General features: G+C 43.0%; 1 protein-coding gene across 1 annotated transcript in view; it reads left to right on the top strand.

The window, feature by feature from the left end:
- Window positions 1–16,301, top strand: part of SMARCD1 (SWI/SNF related, matrix associated, actin dependent regulator of chromatin, subfamily d, member 1) — a 1,197,111-nt gene extending 1,180,810 nt beyond the window's left edge. Inside the window, exon 13 of the mRNA XM_044083818.1 lies at window positions 14,504–16,301. Coding sequence (XP_043939753.1) covers window positions 14,504–14,557 — 54 coding nt within the window. The 3' untranslated portion in view covers window positions 14,558–16,301. The remainder of the gene's footprint in view (window positions 1–14,503) is intronic.
- The last annotated feature ends 297 nt before the right edge of the window (window positions 16,302–16,598 follow it).

The raw sequence follows: 16,598 nt of genomic DNA, 5'->3' as shown, positions 1-16,598 counted from the left end.
GATTCCACTTCCACTCACTACCAACCCCAAATGGTTGGCCAGACCTACCCCCAAAATCAATGGGCAGAGGCCCAACAGCAGGTTCTCTCTCTTCTCAGTATCAGGGCTATTCAACCTGTCCCAGCAGAACAGAGGGGACAAGGTTTTTATTCAGACTTTTTCAGGTACCCAGAAAAGACGACAACTGGGCATCCTATCCTGGACCTCTCTATTCTCAACACCTTTCTGGTAGTTCCAAAATACAAAATGCTAACTCTTCAACAGCTTCTTCCTATGTTAGCCAAGGATGCCTGGCTGGCAACCCTAGACTTAAAGGAAGCTTACCTGCACATCCCAATAAGGAATCTTGCAGGAAATACCTACGCTTCAGGGTGGGCTCCATGCACTATCAGATGTTCTTCGTGTTTCACTGTTGCAGTCATTACAGTTGGGTAATCTGCTGGCAGGTTGCCCTCAGTTGGTCTGAATATCAAAGTCTTGGGTCCTGCGTCAGTTGCTGTCTCCTCTTCCATGACGTCAGGTCGTCAGGGGTATATAACATGCAGCCAACGCCATTTTCTTCAGTCTTGCCACGCAGTGCCCGAACCAGAAGCAGTTTGCAAGTACCGGTCAGCCAACTCCTGAAATTTTCGCATTCGAGTTTCAGAACCGAAGTCTTCTATTAAAGCTAATTAACCTGTTGGGGAAAATTTTTCTTGCTCCTTTCCAATGTCAGTAAAAGTTAATAACTGCATTACTTGTGGGAAGCAAATACCTCATAAGGATTTCCATTTGTACTGTATTCCTTGCCTAGGCCCAGATCATAACCTGCCTTGCTGTCGGTTTTGTGCTAGATTTAACCAACGCACTATTAAGCGTCGGTATATCTCTGCTTCAAAATATTTTGGAAACAGATTTAACTACCCTGAAATGTCGGATAGCAATCCGACTACCGGAGTTCACAAAAAACGCAAAGAAAAGGACAGACAGACCATCGAGGTCCAAAACCGATGAAGCTTCTCCTAAGCCAGTCACCGGTACTCAGTGAGGCACTTTCGCAGCCCCTGATACCCGCTACTTTTGAGTCGCAGGCCTCTACTGAGACCCATGTGGAGTCCGGCATGCCGCTAGATTCTCAGAGTATTGTACCCGCGGATGTCTTTCCCTCGGATGGGTCCGGAGCCGCTGTGCAGGCACCGGCTTCTGAGGGTGTTTTCAGGCCTCAGCATTTCTATATAAAACTGACGCCAGTTTCAAAAACAAAGACAAAAGCAACTTCTAGGGCTAAAAACCGATGCATGAGCCACGTGCTCAGGCCTCTTATGCCCAAAAAACAGATGATCAAAATGGCTGAAGACTTAATTACCTTGATCAGGGGTTCCCAACCCCCCCCCCCCCCCCTTGAAAAGAGGCCTAGGCAAGACACTGATTATGAATCTTCAGATCGGGTTTCTATTTCTTCTGATTCCTCTTCTGATCAGGAATTTTCTATACCACCATATGAGGATTCAGAATGCAGAAGAATCCATCCCATCTGCATCTCCTCCTGAGGATTATTCTTTTGGAGAAACCTTGCATACTTTAAGGGAACATTTTCATTGGGAGAGTCAGGATTTCTCTGAGTGAAAAAAGAGGCTTGGGGATTTCCTTCTTCCTCAGCATAGGCCTTTGGCCATACCTCCTATATTAGACATTGTTGATGTGTTTTCGGAATCAAGCATGGCTCCAGATTCCCTACCTCCGGCTCCTAGTAAGCCAGACAGATATGACAGGGTTTCCTGACTCCCACAAATTCTTATTCAAAAATCCTGCTGCTGACCCTGAAACTATCTCACAGGGTCTCAAAGGTGTAAAGGCCTCAACAGCTAAGAATCCTACCCCCTCTGATAGAGATTCCAGGGCGCTGGATAGATGGGGAAAGAAGGTTTATACGTCTGCAACCTTGGCAGTTAGGGCTTTAAACTGCCAGTTTCATATGCTTAAATATCAACAGCATGTTATGGGATTATTGAAACAGAAAATGATGTTGATTTCTGAATGTGTGGAGAATAAAGAATTACAGGAATTATTGCATGCAGCAGAACAGGTTGGAAAGCATACTCTGCAATGTGGTTTTGACTCCTTGGAGGCCTCCTGCAGGGCCGCAGTTACTGGATCTGTGATTAGAAGGCATGCCTGGCTCAAGGAACAAAATATGCTTGGTCATGTTAAAGCTAAGTTGTTGGATGCACCTTTACAGCCTGATACTCTGGTAGTAAGACAGAAGAGGTTTTAAAGAAAATGGAAGACAAAGCTAAGTCTATGCAAACTGTAAAAGACTTCTTACAAGTGCAGCTACCAAGATTCAGTAGATACTGGCCTACAAAAAATTGGTCCTTTCCTGTGTCCGACAGAGCCTCACGGGGCAAATCCAGGCGCTCAAAAGGCTCTAGATACCAATCACAGGGTTCTTACAGGTCAAAGCAATGGGGTGCCCCCACCTCCAAATCTGGAGGAAACAAAGCACAACCCTACAGTAAACAGTCTCAATGACTTCCCTCTGCCATCACCAAGCACTTGCCTTTCGGCAGCCCCCTTAGGGGAAAATTAGCACTTCATGCTCAAAATTGGCAGTTAATAACCCAGGACAAGTGGGTATTAAATATAGTATCCCAGGGATACAGATTTCATTTCCATACCTTGCCAGTTCCAAACGGTTGGTCAGATCTGCCAAAAAGTCAATGGGCAGAGGCACAGAAACAAGTTACATCCCTCATGGATATGGGGGCTATTCAGCCAGTACCAGAACAGGAAAAAGGGCAAGGATTTTACTCAAGACTGTTCTTGATACCCAGAAAAGACAATGCCTGGTGCCCAATACTGGATTTATCAATTTTGAACACATTCTTGGACATCACAAATTTCAAAATGCTGACTTTGCAACAGCTTCTGCCCATGCTGGGCAAGAACGCTTGGCTAGTGACTCTAGACTTAAAAGAGGCATACCTGCATATCCCAATAAGGGAATCGTGCAGAAGATACCTCCACTTCAAGGCTGGTTTTATGCATTACCAATTCGCTGCACTGCCTTTTGGCTTATATACTGCGCCCAGGGTCTTTACAAAGTGCCTGGCACCAGTAATTGCATTTTGCAGACAAAGAAGCATACAAATCTATCCTTACTTGGATGACTGTCTCATTCAAGCAGAAAACAAGGACATTCTTCTTCAACATCTGGCATTTGTAAAAAGGCTTCTAACATGCCTAGGGTACACAGTAAACGAAAAGAAATCACAACTAGTACCCTCTCAAAAGATTACATTCCTGGGTGCAAGCTTGAATACAACTGCCCAGATGGCTTACCTTACGCCAGACAAACAAAGGCAACTGACTATTTACTTCAAACAGATGGCAACAAAAACCCAGTTATCTGCAAGACAAATTCTGCAGGCTTTGGGGTTCATGGCATCCTGCATTCTACTAATTCAATCTGCAAGACTGCATATGAGAAAACTACAGTGGTATCTTAAAAGTTTATGGAGTCAGCATTGTCACAGTCTGGAAACAATGATTCCTCTCATTCACTGCCTACAACAGGAGTTTCTTTGGTGGGAGAGACATGTCACCAGAACATGGGACGGTCTTTCACTCTACCCTCTGCCACACACACCCTAACTATAGACGCATCAGACTCTGCTTGGGAGGCCCACCTGGCGGGGAGATGCATTCAGGGCATATGGAGCCCGAAACAAATGCATCTGCATGTCAACCAGAAAGAGATGTTAGCTGTTCAGAATGCCCTGACAGCCTTCAAGGACTTACTTCATCCAGGACAACTACTAATAAAGACGGACAACACCACGGTTATGTGGTACATAAACAAGCAGGGGGTGGTACAAATTCCTACCTCCTTTGCAGACTAGCCATGGCATTGTGGGACACAGCCTTGACTTACCAAGTACATCTTCAAGCTCAATCCCTGCCAGGAAAACAAAATATTCTGGCAGACGACCTAAGCAGACATCTCATGGACCCTCACGAGTGGAAACTGGATCCACAAGTCTTCAGCATGATAGCAGAGAAATGGGGGAGTCCGGACATAGATCTATTTGCTTCTCCCCAGAATTATCAACTGGACAAATTCTGCACAAGGACTTACCACAGACAAGCATGTAAAGTGGATGCTCTATCATTCAGTTGGAAAAATCTCAGTCTACGCCTTTCCTCCTCTGCCTCTTCTTCCCAAGGTCTTACTAAAAGTCAGACAGGAAAAGCCAGAAATGATCCTAATTGCCCTGGACTGGCCTCGCCAGCACTGGTACCCAATTCTAAGGAATATGTCTCAACTCCCTCCTTGGTACTTGCCACAAAGACCTCATCTACTGTCTCAGCAGAACAATCAAATTCTGCACAATCAACTCCAATCTCTGAACCTGGCAGCATGGCGGATCATGTAATTATTCAAACACCTCTTAGTAAATCTGATGGATTTCATTTTGGAAGCCAGAAGACCTAGTACTAGAAAATCTTATGCTGATAAATGGAAGAGATTCTGTGCTTGGAACCAAGCACAAGGGACTGACACAGCAAAGCCAAATATTCCTCAGATTTTTACAATACTTGACTGAGGTGCTTGACAAGGGTCTATCTTTTTCATCAATAAAAATCCATGCCTCTGCCATCTCGGCTCATTACAACACTGAGCCTCCCATCTTTTCTCATCCTCTGCTAAAACAGTATCTTAGAGGGGCCAAAAATTTAAGGCCCCCCAGATCATCACCAACTCCTGCATGGGACCTCAATTTTGTGTTGGAAAAGCTCACTCTGCCTCCGTTTGAACCAGCAGCTACTGCTGATATAAAGTTTCTATCTTGGAAAACAGCCTTCCTTCTGGCAATCACTTCAGGAAGAAGGGTTTCAGAACTACAGGCCCTCATGGCTGTGTAGCCTTTTATTACATTTTTCCCCGGACAGTGTGTCCTTCAGGACCAGTCCTTCCTTTATGCCTAAGGTGGTATCCAGTGTGGCTCTTAACCAAACTATTCACCTGCCAGCTTAATACCCAAATCGCAGAACAAGGGGGAGCAGATTCTGCATTCCTTGGACGTACCCAGACAACTAAGATTCTACTTAAACAGGACCAAATCTCTAAGAAAGTCTGAGCAGCTACTGGTGGCATTTGCTGCAGGATCAGAGAGGAAAGCTATTTCAAAGCAGACTATTTCAAAGTGGATAAACCACTGCATTCGTTTCTGCTATTTGCATCATGGTAAACCGGTGCCCAAGGGAATCAGGTGACATTCCACCAGGGCTGCATCTACTTCAGCAGCTTTTCTCAGAGGGGTGCCACCCAAAGACATTCTAGAAGCTGCTACTTGGAGCTCTGTTCATACTTTTACAAAGCATTATCATTTGCCTCTCTTCTCTAAGTCCAGGGCAGGCTTTGCCACTGCAGGGCCTTATAGCCACTCCTAATGCTATTTAGTTCCAGCCTCCCATCCATAGCTTTGGGATTCTACCCAAATGTAATGACTGCAACAGTGAAACACGAAGAACATAGAGTACAGTTGTGTACACTTACCATAAATGTAGATGTTCGAGTGTATTCACTGTTGCAGTCCAGGTTACCCACCCGCCATCCCCCTTTTTTTCTAGAACTTCTCTTTCCTTCACTATATTCTACAGCTTTTGCATATATATATATATATATATATATATATATATATATATATATATATATATATTTTGCATATTTTATACCCCTGACGACCTGATGTCCTGGAAGAGGAGACAGCAATCGACGCAGGACCCAAGACTTTGATATTCAGGCCAACTGAGGGCAACCTCCCAGCAGGTTACCCAAATGTAATGACTGCAACCGTGAATGCACTCTAACATCTACATTTATGGTAAGTGTACACAACTGTACTTTCTCTGCACTTTCCTTTGGCTTATCGACTGCACCCAGGGTATTCACAAAGTGTCTAGCTCCAGCCATTGCATTTTGCAGGCAGAGAAGTATTCAGATTTACCCATACTTGGACGATAGTCTGATTCAGGCAGAAAGCCAGGACTTGCTATTACAACACCTAGCATTTGTAAAGAAACTTCTAACCGCACTGGGGTACACCATCAATGAAAAGAAATCTCACCTAGTACCCTGCCAACAGATTGTATTCCTGGGAGCAAGCTTGAACACAACTTCGCAGATGTCATTCCTCACTCAGGAGAAACAAGTTTATTTGACAGCCTACTACAAACTCTTTCTTCTTGCTTCTTCTTCTTTGGCTTTTCCCGGTTAGGGGTCGCCACAGCGGAACTCCGTTCCGCTAATGATCGGCAGTAGATTTTACTGTGGTGAGGTGCCAGCTTGACGCCCAACCTTCAACGAAGGCACGCCCATTTCATACATGTCTTTCGAACGCCACTCGACCGCAGGGAGGACATGCAGACTCCACACAGAATGCGCTCCAGACGAGAATTGAACGGGAGAACCTCTTGCTGTGAGGGGACAACGCTACCGCTGCACCACAGTGGCTTCCTGACAACCGACTATTGGCCACAAAACCCCAGCTATCTGCAAGGAAAATACTGCAAGCCCTGGGGTTCATGGCCTCTTGCATTCTACTAATTCCATATGCAAGACTGCATATGAGGAAACTCCAATGGTATCTAAAAAGCCTATGGTGTCAACATTCTCAGGACCTGGAAACAATGATTTCTGTCATTCCTTGTATGAAGACAGAATTCCTTTGGTGCTACCACAACAAGTGACTCCCTTTCACTCTACCCCCTGCCACCCAAAACCTAACAACAGACGCATCAGACTATGCATAGGGGGCTCGCATGGCAGGGCATTCAGGACAAATGGAACCCGAGACAGATGCACCTGCATATCAATCAAAAAGAAATGTTAGCTGTACAGAATGCTCTGACACCCTTCAAAGACTGTATTCTTCCAGGACAACTATTGGTAACGGCAGACAACACCACAGTTATGTGGTACATAAACAAGCAGGGGGAACCCACTCATACCCTTTCTGCAGACTAGCCATGGCTTTGTGGAACACAGCCTTGAGCTACCAGGTACACCTACAAGCTCAATTCCTGTCAGGCAAACTAAATTCACTGGCAGACTTGAGCAGAAATCGCATGGACCCACACAAATGGAAACTGGAACCCAAAATATTCAACCTCTTGAGGAACAAATGGGGAACTCCAGAGGTAGACCTGTTTGCCTTCCCTCAGAATTACTAATTGAACAAATTCTGCACAAGAACTCCCCACAGTTGAGCTTGGAAAGTGGATGCCCTTTCCTTTACCTGGGAAAGCCTCTCGGTTTATGCCTTTCCCCCTCTGCCTCTCCTGTTGAAGGTTCTACTAAAGATCAAACAGGACAAGCCAAGGGCAATAATGATTGCACCAGACTGGCCATGCCAGCACTGGTACCCCCTCTTGCGCAGTATGACACTGCTGCAACCATGGCACCTGCCTCAGACCCCCTTCCCTTCTGTCCCAGCAAGCGGGCCAGATTCTGCACCCTCAGCTTCAAACCTTGCAGCCTGGCTAATTCCTTGAGCTCTCCTCTAGCATCCCTCAGTAAGCAGGTGCTGGATGTCATTCTGGAGGCAAGGAGGCCTAGTACTAGAAAATCCTATGCAGAAAAGTGGAAAAGATACTGTTCCTGGAGCCAGGCTCAGGGGATGGGCACAACGGTGCCCAGCTTACCTCATATTCTACAGTACTTAACAGAAATGCTCCACAAGGGCCTATCCTTCTTGTCAATTAAAATTCATGCCATGCCCCTGCCATTTCAGCACATTATAATACTGAGCCACCCCTCTTCTCTCACCCCTTGCTAAACAATTCCTTAGAGGGGCCAAAAATTTAAGACCCCTCAGGAGAGCTCCCACTCCAGCCTGGGACCTTAACTTTGTATTGGAAAAGATTGCTCCCTCCCCCCCCTTTGAGCCAGCTGCAACAGTAGAGTTGAAATTCCTTTCTTGGAAAACGGCCTTCCTTCTAGCCATCACTTCAGCAAGAAGAGTGTCTAAATTACAGGCCCTCATGGCAGTGGGAACCCTTCATTATCTTCCATGTGGACAGGGTTTCCCTCAGGACTTATCCTTCCTTTATGCCCAAGGTGGTGTCTAGTGTGGTCCTGAATCAGTCCATTCATTTGCCTACCCTTTTCCCTAATCCACAAAACAAAGGGGAACGAATACTGCATACTCTGGACCTGCACAGACTACTTAAATTTTATTTGGCAGGACTAAGCCTCTCCGAAAATCTGAACAGCTGCTAGTTGGCTTTGCTGCAGGGGCAGAGGGGAAGGCCATTTCAAAGCAAACAATTTCCAAATGGATAGCCCATTGCATTCATTTCTGCTGCAAGCACCATGGAAAACCTACCCCACAGGGGATAATATCACATTCCACCAGGGCTGCATGTACCTCTGCGGCTTTTCTCAGAGGAGTCCCTACCAGGAACATCCTTGAAGCTGATATCTGGAGCTCTGTTGTACATACCTTCACCAAGCATTACCACATGCCTATCTTTTTTAAATCCAGAGCTGGATTTGCCACTACAGTCTTGCAGGGCTTAATAGCTGGCCCTAATGCTCTTTAACTTCCTCCTCTCTTCCTTAGCTTTGGAAATCAACCCAAATGTGATGACTGCAACAGTGAAACACGAAGAACATAGTACAGTTGTGTACACTTACCATAAATGTAGATGTTCGAGTGTATTCACTGTTGCAGTCCTGGTTACCCTCCTTCCAGCCCCCTGACTTCTCTTGGCTCTACCTTTCCTTCTTGTTTGGTATATTTATTTTTTCTGGTGTGTTTGCTTTTTGATGGGGGTGTACCATACCATATAATTGCTTCCTATTGTGGGGGCACCTGACATCTGGGGGTAAGAAAAACTGATGTAATGGCATCGGCTGCATATTTTATACCCCCTGACGTCATGGAGGAAGAGACAGCATCCGATGCAGAAATCCGAAGACTTTGGTATTCAGGCCAGCTGAGGGCTTCCTGCAGGCAGATAACCCTAATGTGCTGACTGCAACAGTGAATACACTGTAACATCTACATTTATGGTAAGTGTACACAACTGTACTTTCTGGCACAAGTGTGCTTTCCAGGACTGGGCACTTTTTTATCCTGGGTCTTGTGCACCTAGCTATCTTTTTAAATTTTGACCTACTTCTAGCCATGATATGTTGTATAAAATATATTCTATATATCAGTGTCGTCTTGGTGGGATTTTGTGAAAAACAGGGCCCTCCTCATGAAGGTTCTCGCCAATGGTTAGTTGTCTGTCAGGGGCTAGAATCTGCCATATCACACACACGCACCCAGGTCTCTCAACAACAGGTACTGTTATGACTCTGTCCTAGTCCATGTTGGTGTAAATGACTTGAGACTTACCTCCCTGGACTATATGAAGAGAGATATGATTGAACTCACTGAATGTGTGTCCCAGACAGGTATGTCCCTAGCCTTAAGCAGCATTCTAATGTTACCCAGAATGATGCCTCAATACAAACAGAAAATGATTGACTTTAATAGTTGGCTTTGTTTCTGGTGTCATTCCAGGGGGTTCCAGTACCTGACAGCCTGGGAAGATGTCGACAGACCACGATGCTTTGCCAGAGATGGCCTGTGTCTGTCTCACATGGGTTTCAGGCTTCTAGCAAAGGCACTTGCCTTCCCCATAATGTCTTTTTTTTTTTTTTTTAGAAAAAGTGATGGTTAAAACTACCAACATAAAAATTTCAATAAAACCCAAATTAAAGGCCATGCTGCTAAATGCTAGGAGTCTAAACATGAAACTGCACTCATTGCAAGCATTCTTAACCCTGGAAAATGCTGATATCTGCACAGTCACAAAAACCTGGTTCAAAGCTGTGGAGAGCACTCCAGCCTTACCTGGTTACTCATCCCGTCATACATTCAGACCCCAAACTGTGGGTAGTAAAGCCAAAGGAGGTGGAGTTTCAGTATGTATTAAAAATATAACATCTCCAGGCTGGTCAAAATAGTGACGCTCCAGGTGCAACCATTGACAAGACCCCCCCATACAAACCATAGCTAGCTGCCGGCCCCCAAATCTGACTCGAGATGCCCAAACTGCCTTGATAAACCTCTTTGAATCTATCAAGATTCAACCCTTTACCCTGATCCTGGGTGACATTAACTACCGGAGCATAGACTGGAAGAACTACTCATGCTAGAATACAAATGCCCAGAGATTCCTCGACTTTGTCAGTGCAAATGCTTTGGAACAGCTAGTCGATACCCCCACAAGAGGTGATTATATCTTGGACTTGGTATTAACCAACACGAGTAACCACTGCAGCATCATCCTCCCTTGTAAGATCCAACCATAAAACCGTCATGTTTGAAGTCACCATCTCCCCCAACCCCCTCTAGCTAGGGTCAAGCAAATAAACTTCTCCAAAGCTGATTGCAGCCTCCTGGGGGATGGTTTAAACAGCTTCACAGCCCCCTCCTTTTCTCTAGGAACTGGCACCAGTATCCAAAACTGTAACAGATTACTTTATGAACATTTATATAGATGCATGGAATCAGCAATACCTGACAGGACTAAATCATCCTCCACAAGGAAGAGTAAACCTGTCTGGTGGACATCTGCAATAAATAAACTTTATAACAAAAAAAATTGCTGTCCAGGAGCAAGTGCCCAGTTGGAAGCAACCTCTCCTTAGCCTAAACAAGCAAATAAGAGCACTAGTGAAATCCTCCAAAGCAAACTTCGAGTCCAAATTGACCACATCTACTAGAGACAATCATAAGGCCTTCTTTACATATGTCCGTAATCTCAAAGGTAGCAACCAAATCTTTTCAGAACTAGTGGTCAATGACACCACATATACAAATGCCATAGATATAGCAAACTTGCTGGCTGACAGATTCAGTGAAAATTTCACCCCTGTGTTCCCCCGCCAGTAAATCAGGGCATTCCCAGTACTTGTTCTCTTCCCCTTATATCTAGGAATCAGGTCATCACTGCTCTCTCAAAGGCAAAAAATACAGCCTCAATGGGACCCAATAACATCCCAGGCTGCATCCTACATGAACTCAGGCAGGAACTTGCAGTACCATTAGGGCCCTTTTCAACCAAAGCCTGAGTACTGGATTTGTCCCAGCTGAGTGCAGGGCAGCCACTGTCATTCCTTTACACAAAACTGGAGCGTTCACCGATCCAGGAAATTATACATCCATCAGCTTAACTAGCCTGATCTGCAAGGCCATGGAATGGATTATCATGGACCCCGTTAACAAGGACATTGACAACCTCCAAACACTATGCCACACAGTTTGGCTTTGTCAAGGGGAGGTAGTGTCTGTTAAATTTGGTCAACTTTTTTTGAGACCGTCACCAAGGCCATGGACAAGGGGGAAGTTAGTGCACACCACCTAGCTTGACCTGGCCAAAAGCCTTCGACACTATTCCCCATTTGGGTATAATAGATAAACTCTCAACTAGGCATCAATCCATAGGGAGTGGAGATCGACCCAGTGGAGGACAGGTAATGTTCTCTTCACAATATCTGCACATCATTGAGGACTGGGAATGTCTAGTAGCGGTCTGTGAGTTGGGTGTGCCCCACCTCTGCAGTAACACGCCACTTGAGTCACTCACTCCTGTTTTCTACAACTGCTGCCATCTGTGACATGATCTGTGTCTCTACTAGGCATAGTCCCATCGGGATGCTCCCCAGTAAAGGCCACCTTGCCATTCCTTTATCCCCAGCAAGGCCACCTTGCCATTCCTTTATCCCCAGAATTCCATTCATTCTCCAGCTTTTGTTGAATCCAAATCATTTGGATTGTGTGAAGGTTTTTTTATCCCTCTGGTCAGTGGAGCTGTCTACCTTGACTGTGACTTTTGTACTATTACTGCCATTTTAATGGTTACATAGTAACATGTTTGCAAATCAAGGCAAGATACAGTGGATATAAAAAGTTCACACACCCCTGTTAAAATGCCAGGTTTTTGTGATGTAAAAAAATGAGACCACAATAAATCATTTCAAAAAAATTTTCCCACCTTTAATGTGACCTATAACCTGTACAATTCAATTGAAAAATCTGTTAGGGGAAAAAATATAAAAAATAAAATAAGTATAGTACACTGGGTGCATAAGAGTGCACACCCTTAAACTAATACTTTGTTGAAACACCTTTTGATTTAATTACACTATTCAGCCTTCTTGGATAGGAGTCTATCAGCATGGTACATCTTGACTTGGCAATATTTGCCCACGCTTCCTTGCAAAAGCACTCCAAATCTGTCAGATTGCAAGGGCATCTCTTTTGCACAGCCTTCTTCAGGTCACCCCACAAATTTTCTATTGGGTTTAGGTCTGGACTCTGGCTGGGCCATTCCAAAACTTTTTTCCTTCTGGTGAAGTCATTCTTTTGTTGATTTGAATGTATGCTTGGGGTCATTGTTGTGTTGAAAGGCAAAATTCCTTTTCATCTTTCTAGCAGACACCTGAAGGTTTTGGGCCAAAGGTGACTGGTATTTGGAGCTGTTCATAATTCCCGCCACCTTGACAAAAGCCCCAGTTCCAGATGAAGAAAAGCAACCCCAAAGCATGATACTGCAACCACCATGCTTCACCGTGGGGATGGTGTTCTTTTGGCAATGCAAAGTGTTGTTTTTGCACCAAATGTACCTTTTGGAATTGTAGCCAAAAAGTACAACCTTGGTCTCATTAGACCATAACACATTTTCCCATATGCTTTTGGGAGACTTGATGTACTGTGTAAGAAAAGGCTTCCGTCTTGCAACCCTTACCCCATAGTCCAGACATACGGAGAATATGGCAGATTGTTGTCACATGTAGTACACAACCAGTACTTGCCAGAAATTCCTGCAGCTCCTTCAGCATTGCTGTAGGTCTCTTGACAGCCTCCATGACCAGTTTTCTTCTTGTCTTTTCATCAATTTTGGAGGGACGTTCAGTTCTTTGCAACGTCACTGTTGTCCCTTATTTTCTCCACTTTTTGATGACTGTCCTTCACTGTGTTCCATGGTATATTCAGTGCTGTGGAAATTTTTTTGTACTCTTCTGACTGATGCCTTTCAACAATGAGATCCCTTTGATGCTTTGTAAGCTCTCTGCGAACCATGGCTTTTGCTGTAGCAGGCAACTGAGTAAATGTCAGGAAAATCCTACTAGAAAAACTGAAGTTTATTTGGGGTTAATCAGAGGTGTGCACACTTATGCAACCAGCGTATTGTACGTTTTTATTTTTGATATTTTTTCCCCTAACAGATTTGTTTTTCAGTTGAATTGTACAGGTTATAGGTCACATTAAAGGTGGGAAAAAGTTTTGAAATGATTTATTGTGGTCTCATTTTTTTATATCACTAAAACCTGGTATTTTAACAGGGGTGTGTAAACTTTTTATATCCACTGTAGTAGAAGTTAATATATGATTTATATACTGAGAATAATTACAAAATGCATTTTGCAGGCATGTATACTTTGACGTCACATGAGTATTTTTAGGTAAACTTTTATTACTCCTGCCTAGGTATGCACCTGTTTTTGTTATACAGAGAAAACTAATATAGTTAGAGAAAAGCATAAAATATGAACATTAAAATAACCTAAATGTAAATGTTCCAGCATATCTTTGTTTGGCCTTTCTCTGGATCATTGGTATGTAAAATATAAAGGTTAAAAAAATACCATGGGAATGTAAGGCTAGGCTTCTTAAGATCTTCAAGGCCTAGTAAGCAATTGTAAACCAGAATTATTCCGTATATTTATGGAAATATTTTTGCTGTCGGTAAGCAAGGTAGTATAGACAGCAGAAAGTTGAAGGGTCCCATAGGACTGCATAATTTCTAAACCCTTGTAACAAAAGTGGATAACAAAATTAAATCATTTTATGTAAAACTTTTGTAGTAGTTGTTACCATCTAGATACCTGGCATAGGCACTGTTTCAGTAAGATGTCCTGAATAGCTGATCTTATTGCCTGATGTGCAACTGTTAGCCTTGAAATCTGTCTCGTTGTCTTTGAGCTACTTCCTAGCAACAGACTTTACAGGTAGCAGCTAAGCCTGTTCCCTAGTCGGTCTTAGTGCTGAGTGAGGGTTGTCAAAAAATATGAAGACTGGCTGAAGGTGGCAACAGTGTGTTTAAGTGAAGTTTAACAGTATTTAATTATGAAGTACAGGTTTCGTTTTTCTGGTAATCTTAATTCTGTTACTGTTGGAACTTGGCCTTTGTAGTAGTAGTAGTACCACGAGTCCTAGCATTTAGCTGCATGATGCCATGAATTTATAGCAGTAATATGAAAGATAAACCACCCTATCTGAGCACTTGAGGTACTGAGAAGACAAATCCAAGCCACTGTCATACTGCAACTCTGCTTTCCACCCAGGTTTTAACAATTTAATATAGTATGGCTTCAAACATATAGTTCCTTGTTTCAGCACTGGACAGTTTGCAGAGCTTGAGCATTGCTTAACTGTGAATCTTTCACTTCTGTATTCAGGTGCAGCAACGAAGACAAGAACTTGAACAGGCCTTGGGTATCCGCAATACATAAGTAACCTCATACAGGAATGGCATCGGACTGAAATGGGATCAAGTCTTTCAGGACTTTACCATTTATTTATGCAGAGACTTCTGTTACATTGTACTAATGCCTCTACGCACACCAAACACTGTCATTGGCCTTTTAATTCTTTCTTCACTTGAAAAGTACTGGCGGCTGGGCTCCCTGCTCATTCTGTAAGTCAATCTGTTAATGACAGAGCTGCAAAAATCAGTGCAATTTTCACTTTTGTAATGGTCTCTGATTGCACAGAGGCCAGAATTTTTTTTTTAGTATTTGCACACTTCATTGATTATAAACTCGTAAGTACACCAAGTTTGCCTGTGAACATTTTTCATTATTCAACTTTTTTTTCTGTCACCAGGTATTTGTATTTTGTTGTTTTATTAGAGATGTTTGATTGCCATTCCATAGTCTAGTAATACTATATTAGTTTGATAGTGTGGAACCTGAAAGAAGCTTTTGTGTGAAATACTGTCTTGTTTCCAGATGAAAGTATTTTAGGCAGCTTGTGAAGAAAATTCAACAGGAAGAGCTTCCAGTTTACAGGAGTTAAAAGTTAAACTGATTTAAAACCTTGTTGTTTTTCTATGTAGTTGTACTTCTAGTCCTTTTCTATTGTGTTGTAGTATAATTTGTGGAAAGCTTAAAGCACTTTTATCACCAGTTCACTTTGAATATTTGTTGAAATGGGGATTACTGTGTTAACAGATATAGTTAATAAATCTGCAAGTGTACACATTTGGATTGCAGCTGCTTTTAAGGATCCCTTCTGTTTACCTCTGGTAATTTGAAATGCACCATTTTATAGGAACTCTGTCTTCTTTACTGTATGTGGAAGTCAGGCTTCATGTGGTTGGAAAATAAGTATTTTTATGTATGGCTTAGTGCTTTTTTGATGGTCTGCAAGCAATACCTGTCTGTGCTCTTGGAATGCAGTTGGAAGTGTGGCTTATAACCATATTAGAGTGCCTTGGGGGGGTGGGCGGGCACTTAAGTTGAGCTATGAACTTGAACTAAGTCATTAGTAGGGAGAATGTTTCTTTGTTCTCCTGGCTTTAAATAAACCAAGTTCCAGGTCCTGATTGTGTATATTTATGCTTAATACCATTATTTTTGAAAACACATTCTAGTTTTACAAGCCAGAACACTGCTCCGTAGTTGAACTTCACACCAGTCAAGTTGACATCATTGTTTGAAAGATGAGGGTCTTTGCTATTTGTTGCTCTGGTAGTTTAAGAGCTGCCACTGTATGGATATATGATGTACAGGTCATGTCTCCAGGTTTATTGAGAAGTGCAGCAGAACCAGATATATATATATATATATATTTTTTTTTAATTGGGTATATACAGTTTTCTGTAGTGTCATGATAATCTATCCAGAAACCTTTTACAGTACGCTTTGGGAAGACTGTGTTCAAAGCTTGTTATATAGATCAGTGAGACAGCAAAAGAATGTAGAGAAGGCTAACATGAATTTTGAATGTTGCAGTACTTCACACTTCTCTTTCACTGCACTAAGTCATACAGCTATTGGCAGTGTCATCATGATTACTTTGGTGTCTGACTCCACTGTTTAAACTTCAGGATGACTGCAGTAAACATTGTCACTTTTACAGGTGAACTATATTTTTACTGACTGAATGTTGTGTTTTGAATGGACCAATTTTTTTTGTATTGTGTCCTTAGTTTGTTTCCCAGTTTTAAAATAAAAGCTTCTTCAGTACAATCCATCTCTTTATTGTTGTGAAATTACTTTTTGTCATGCTGTTTGTTAAAAAGTACAACTGTTATGTGAGATTGTGCTCCTCACTGATTGTAGAGAGAGTTTTAGGATCTTACCAGGAAAATGGTGCCTTTGAATGAGAAATTCATGCTTTACCACTCCTACAGTGCACAGAAACTTAGCAGGCCATTACTAAACATTCCAGAGTCAATAGAAGGCAGTGACCTGCCACTATTGTAGTCATCCAGTTAGCTTGTTAGTTTTCACTGATGGAAAATAGTAGGCTTAATCATTACCAGACATC

The sequence above is a fragment of the Protopterus annectens genome, chromosome 9.part0 (genome assembly GCF_019279795.1).
Source record: "Protopterus annectens isolate FY-2018-M chromosome 9.part0, PAN1.0, whole genome shotgun sequence".
Classification (NCBI taxonomy): domain Eukaryota; kingdom Metazoa; phylum Chordata; order Ceratodontiformes; family Protopteridae; genus Protopterus; species Protopterus annectens.
Note: the sequence above shows the minus strand (reverse complement) of the source record. Positions and strands in the feature narration are given on the sequence as shown.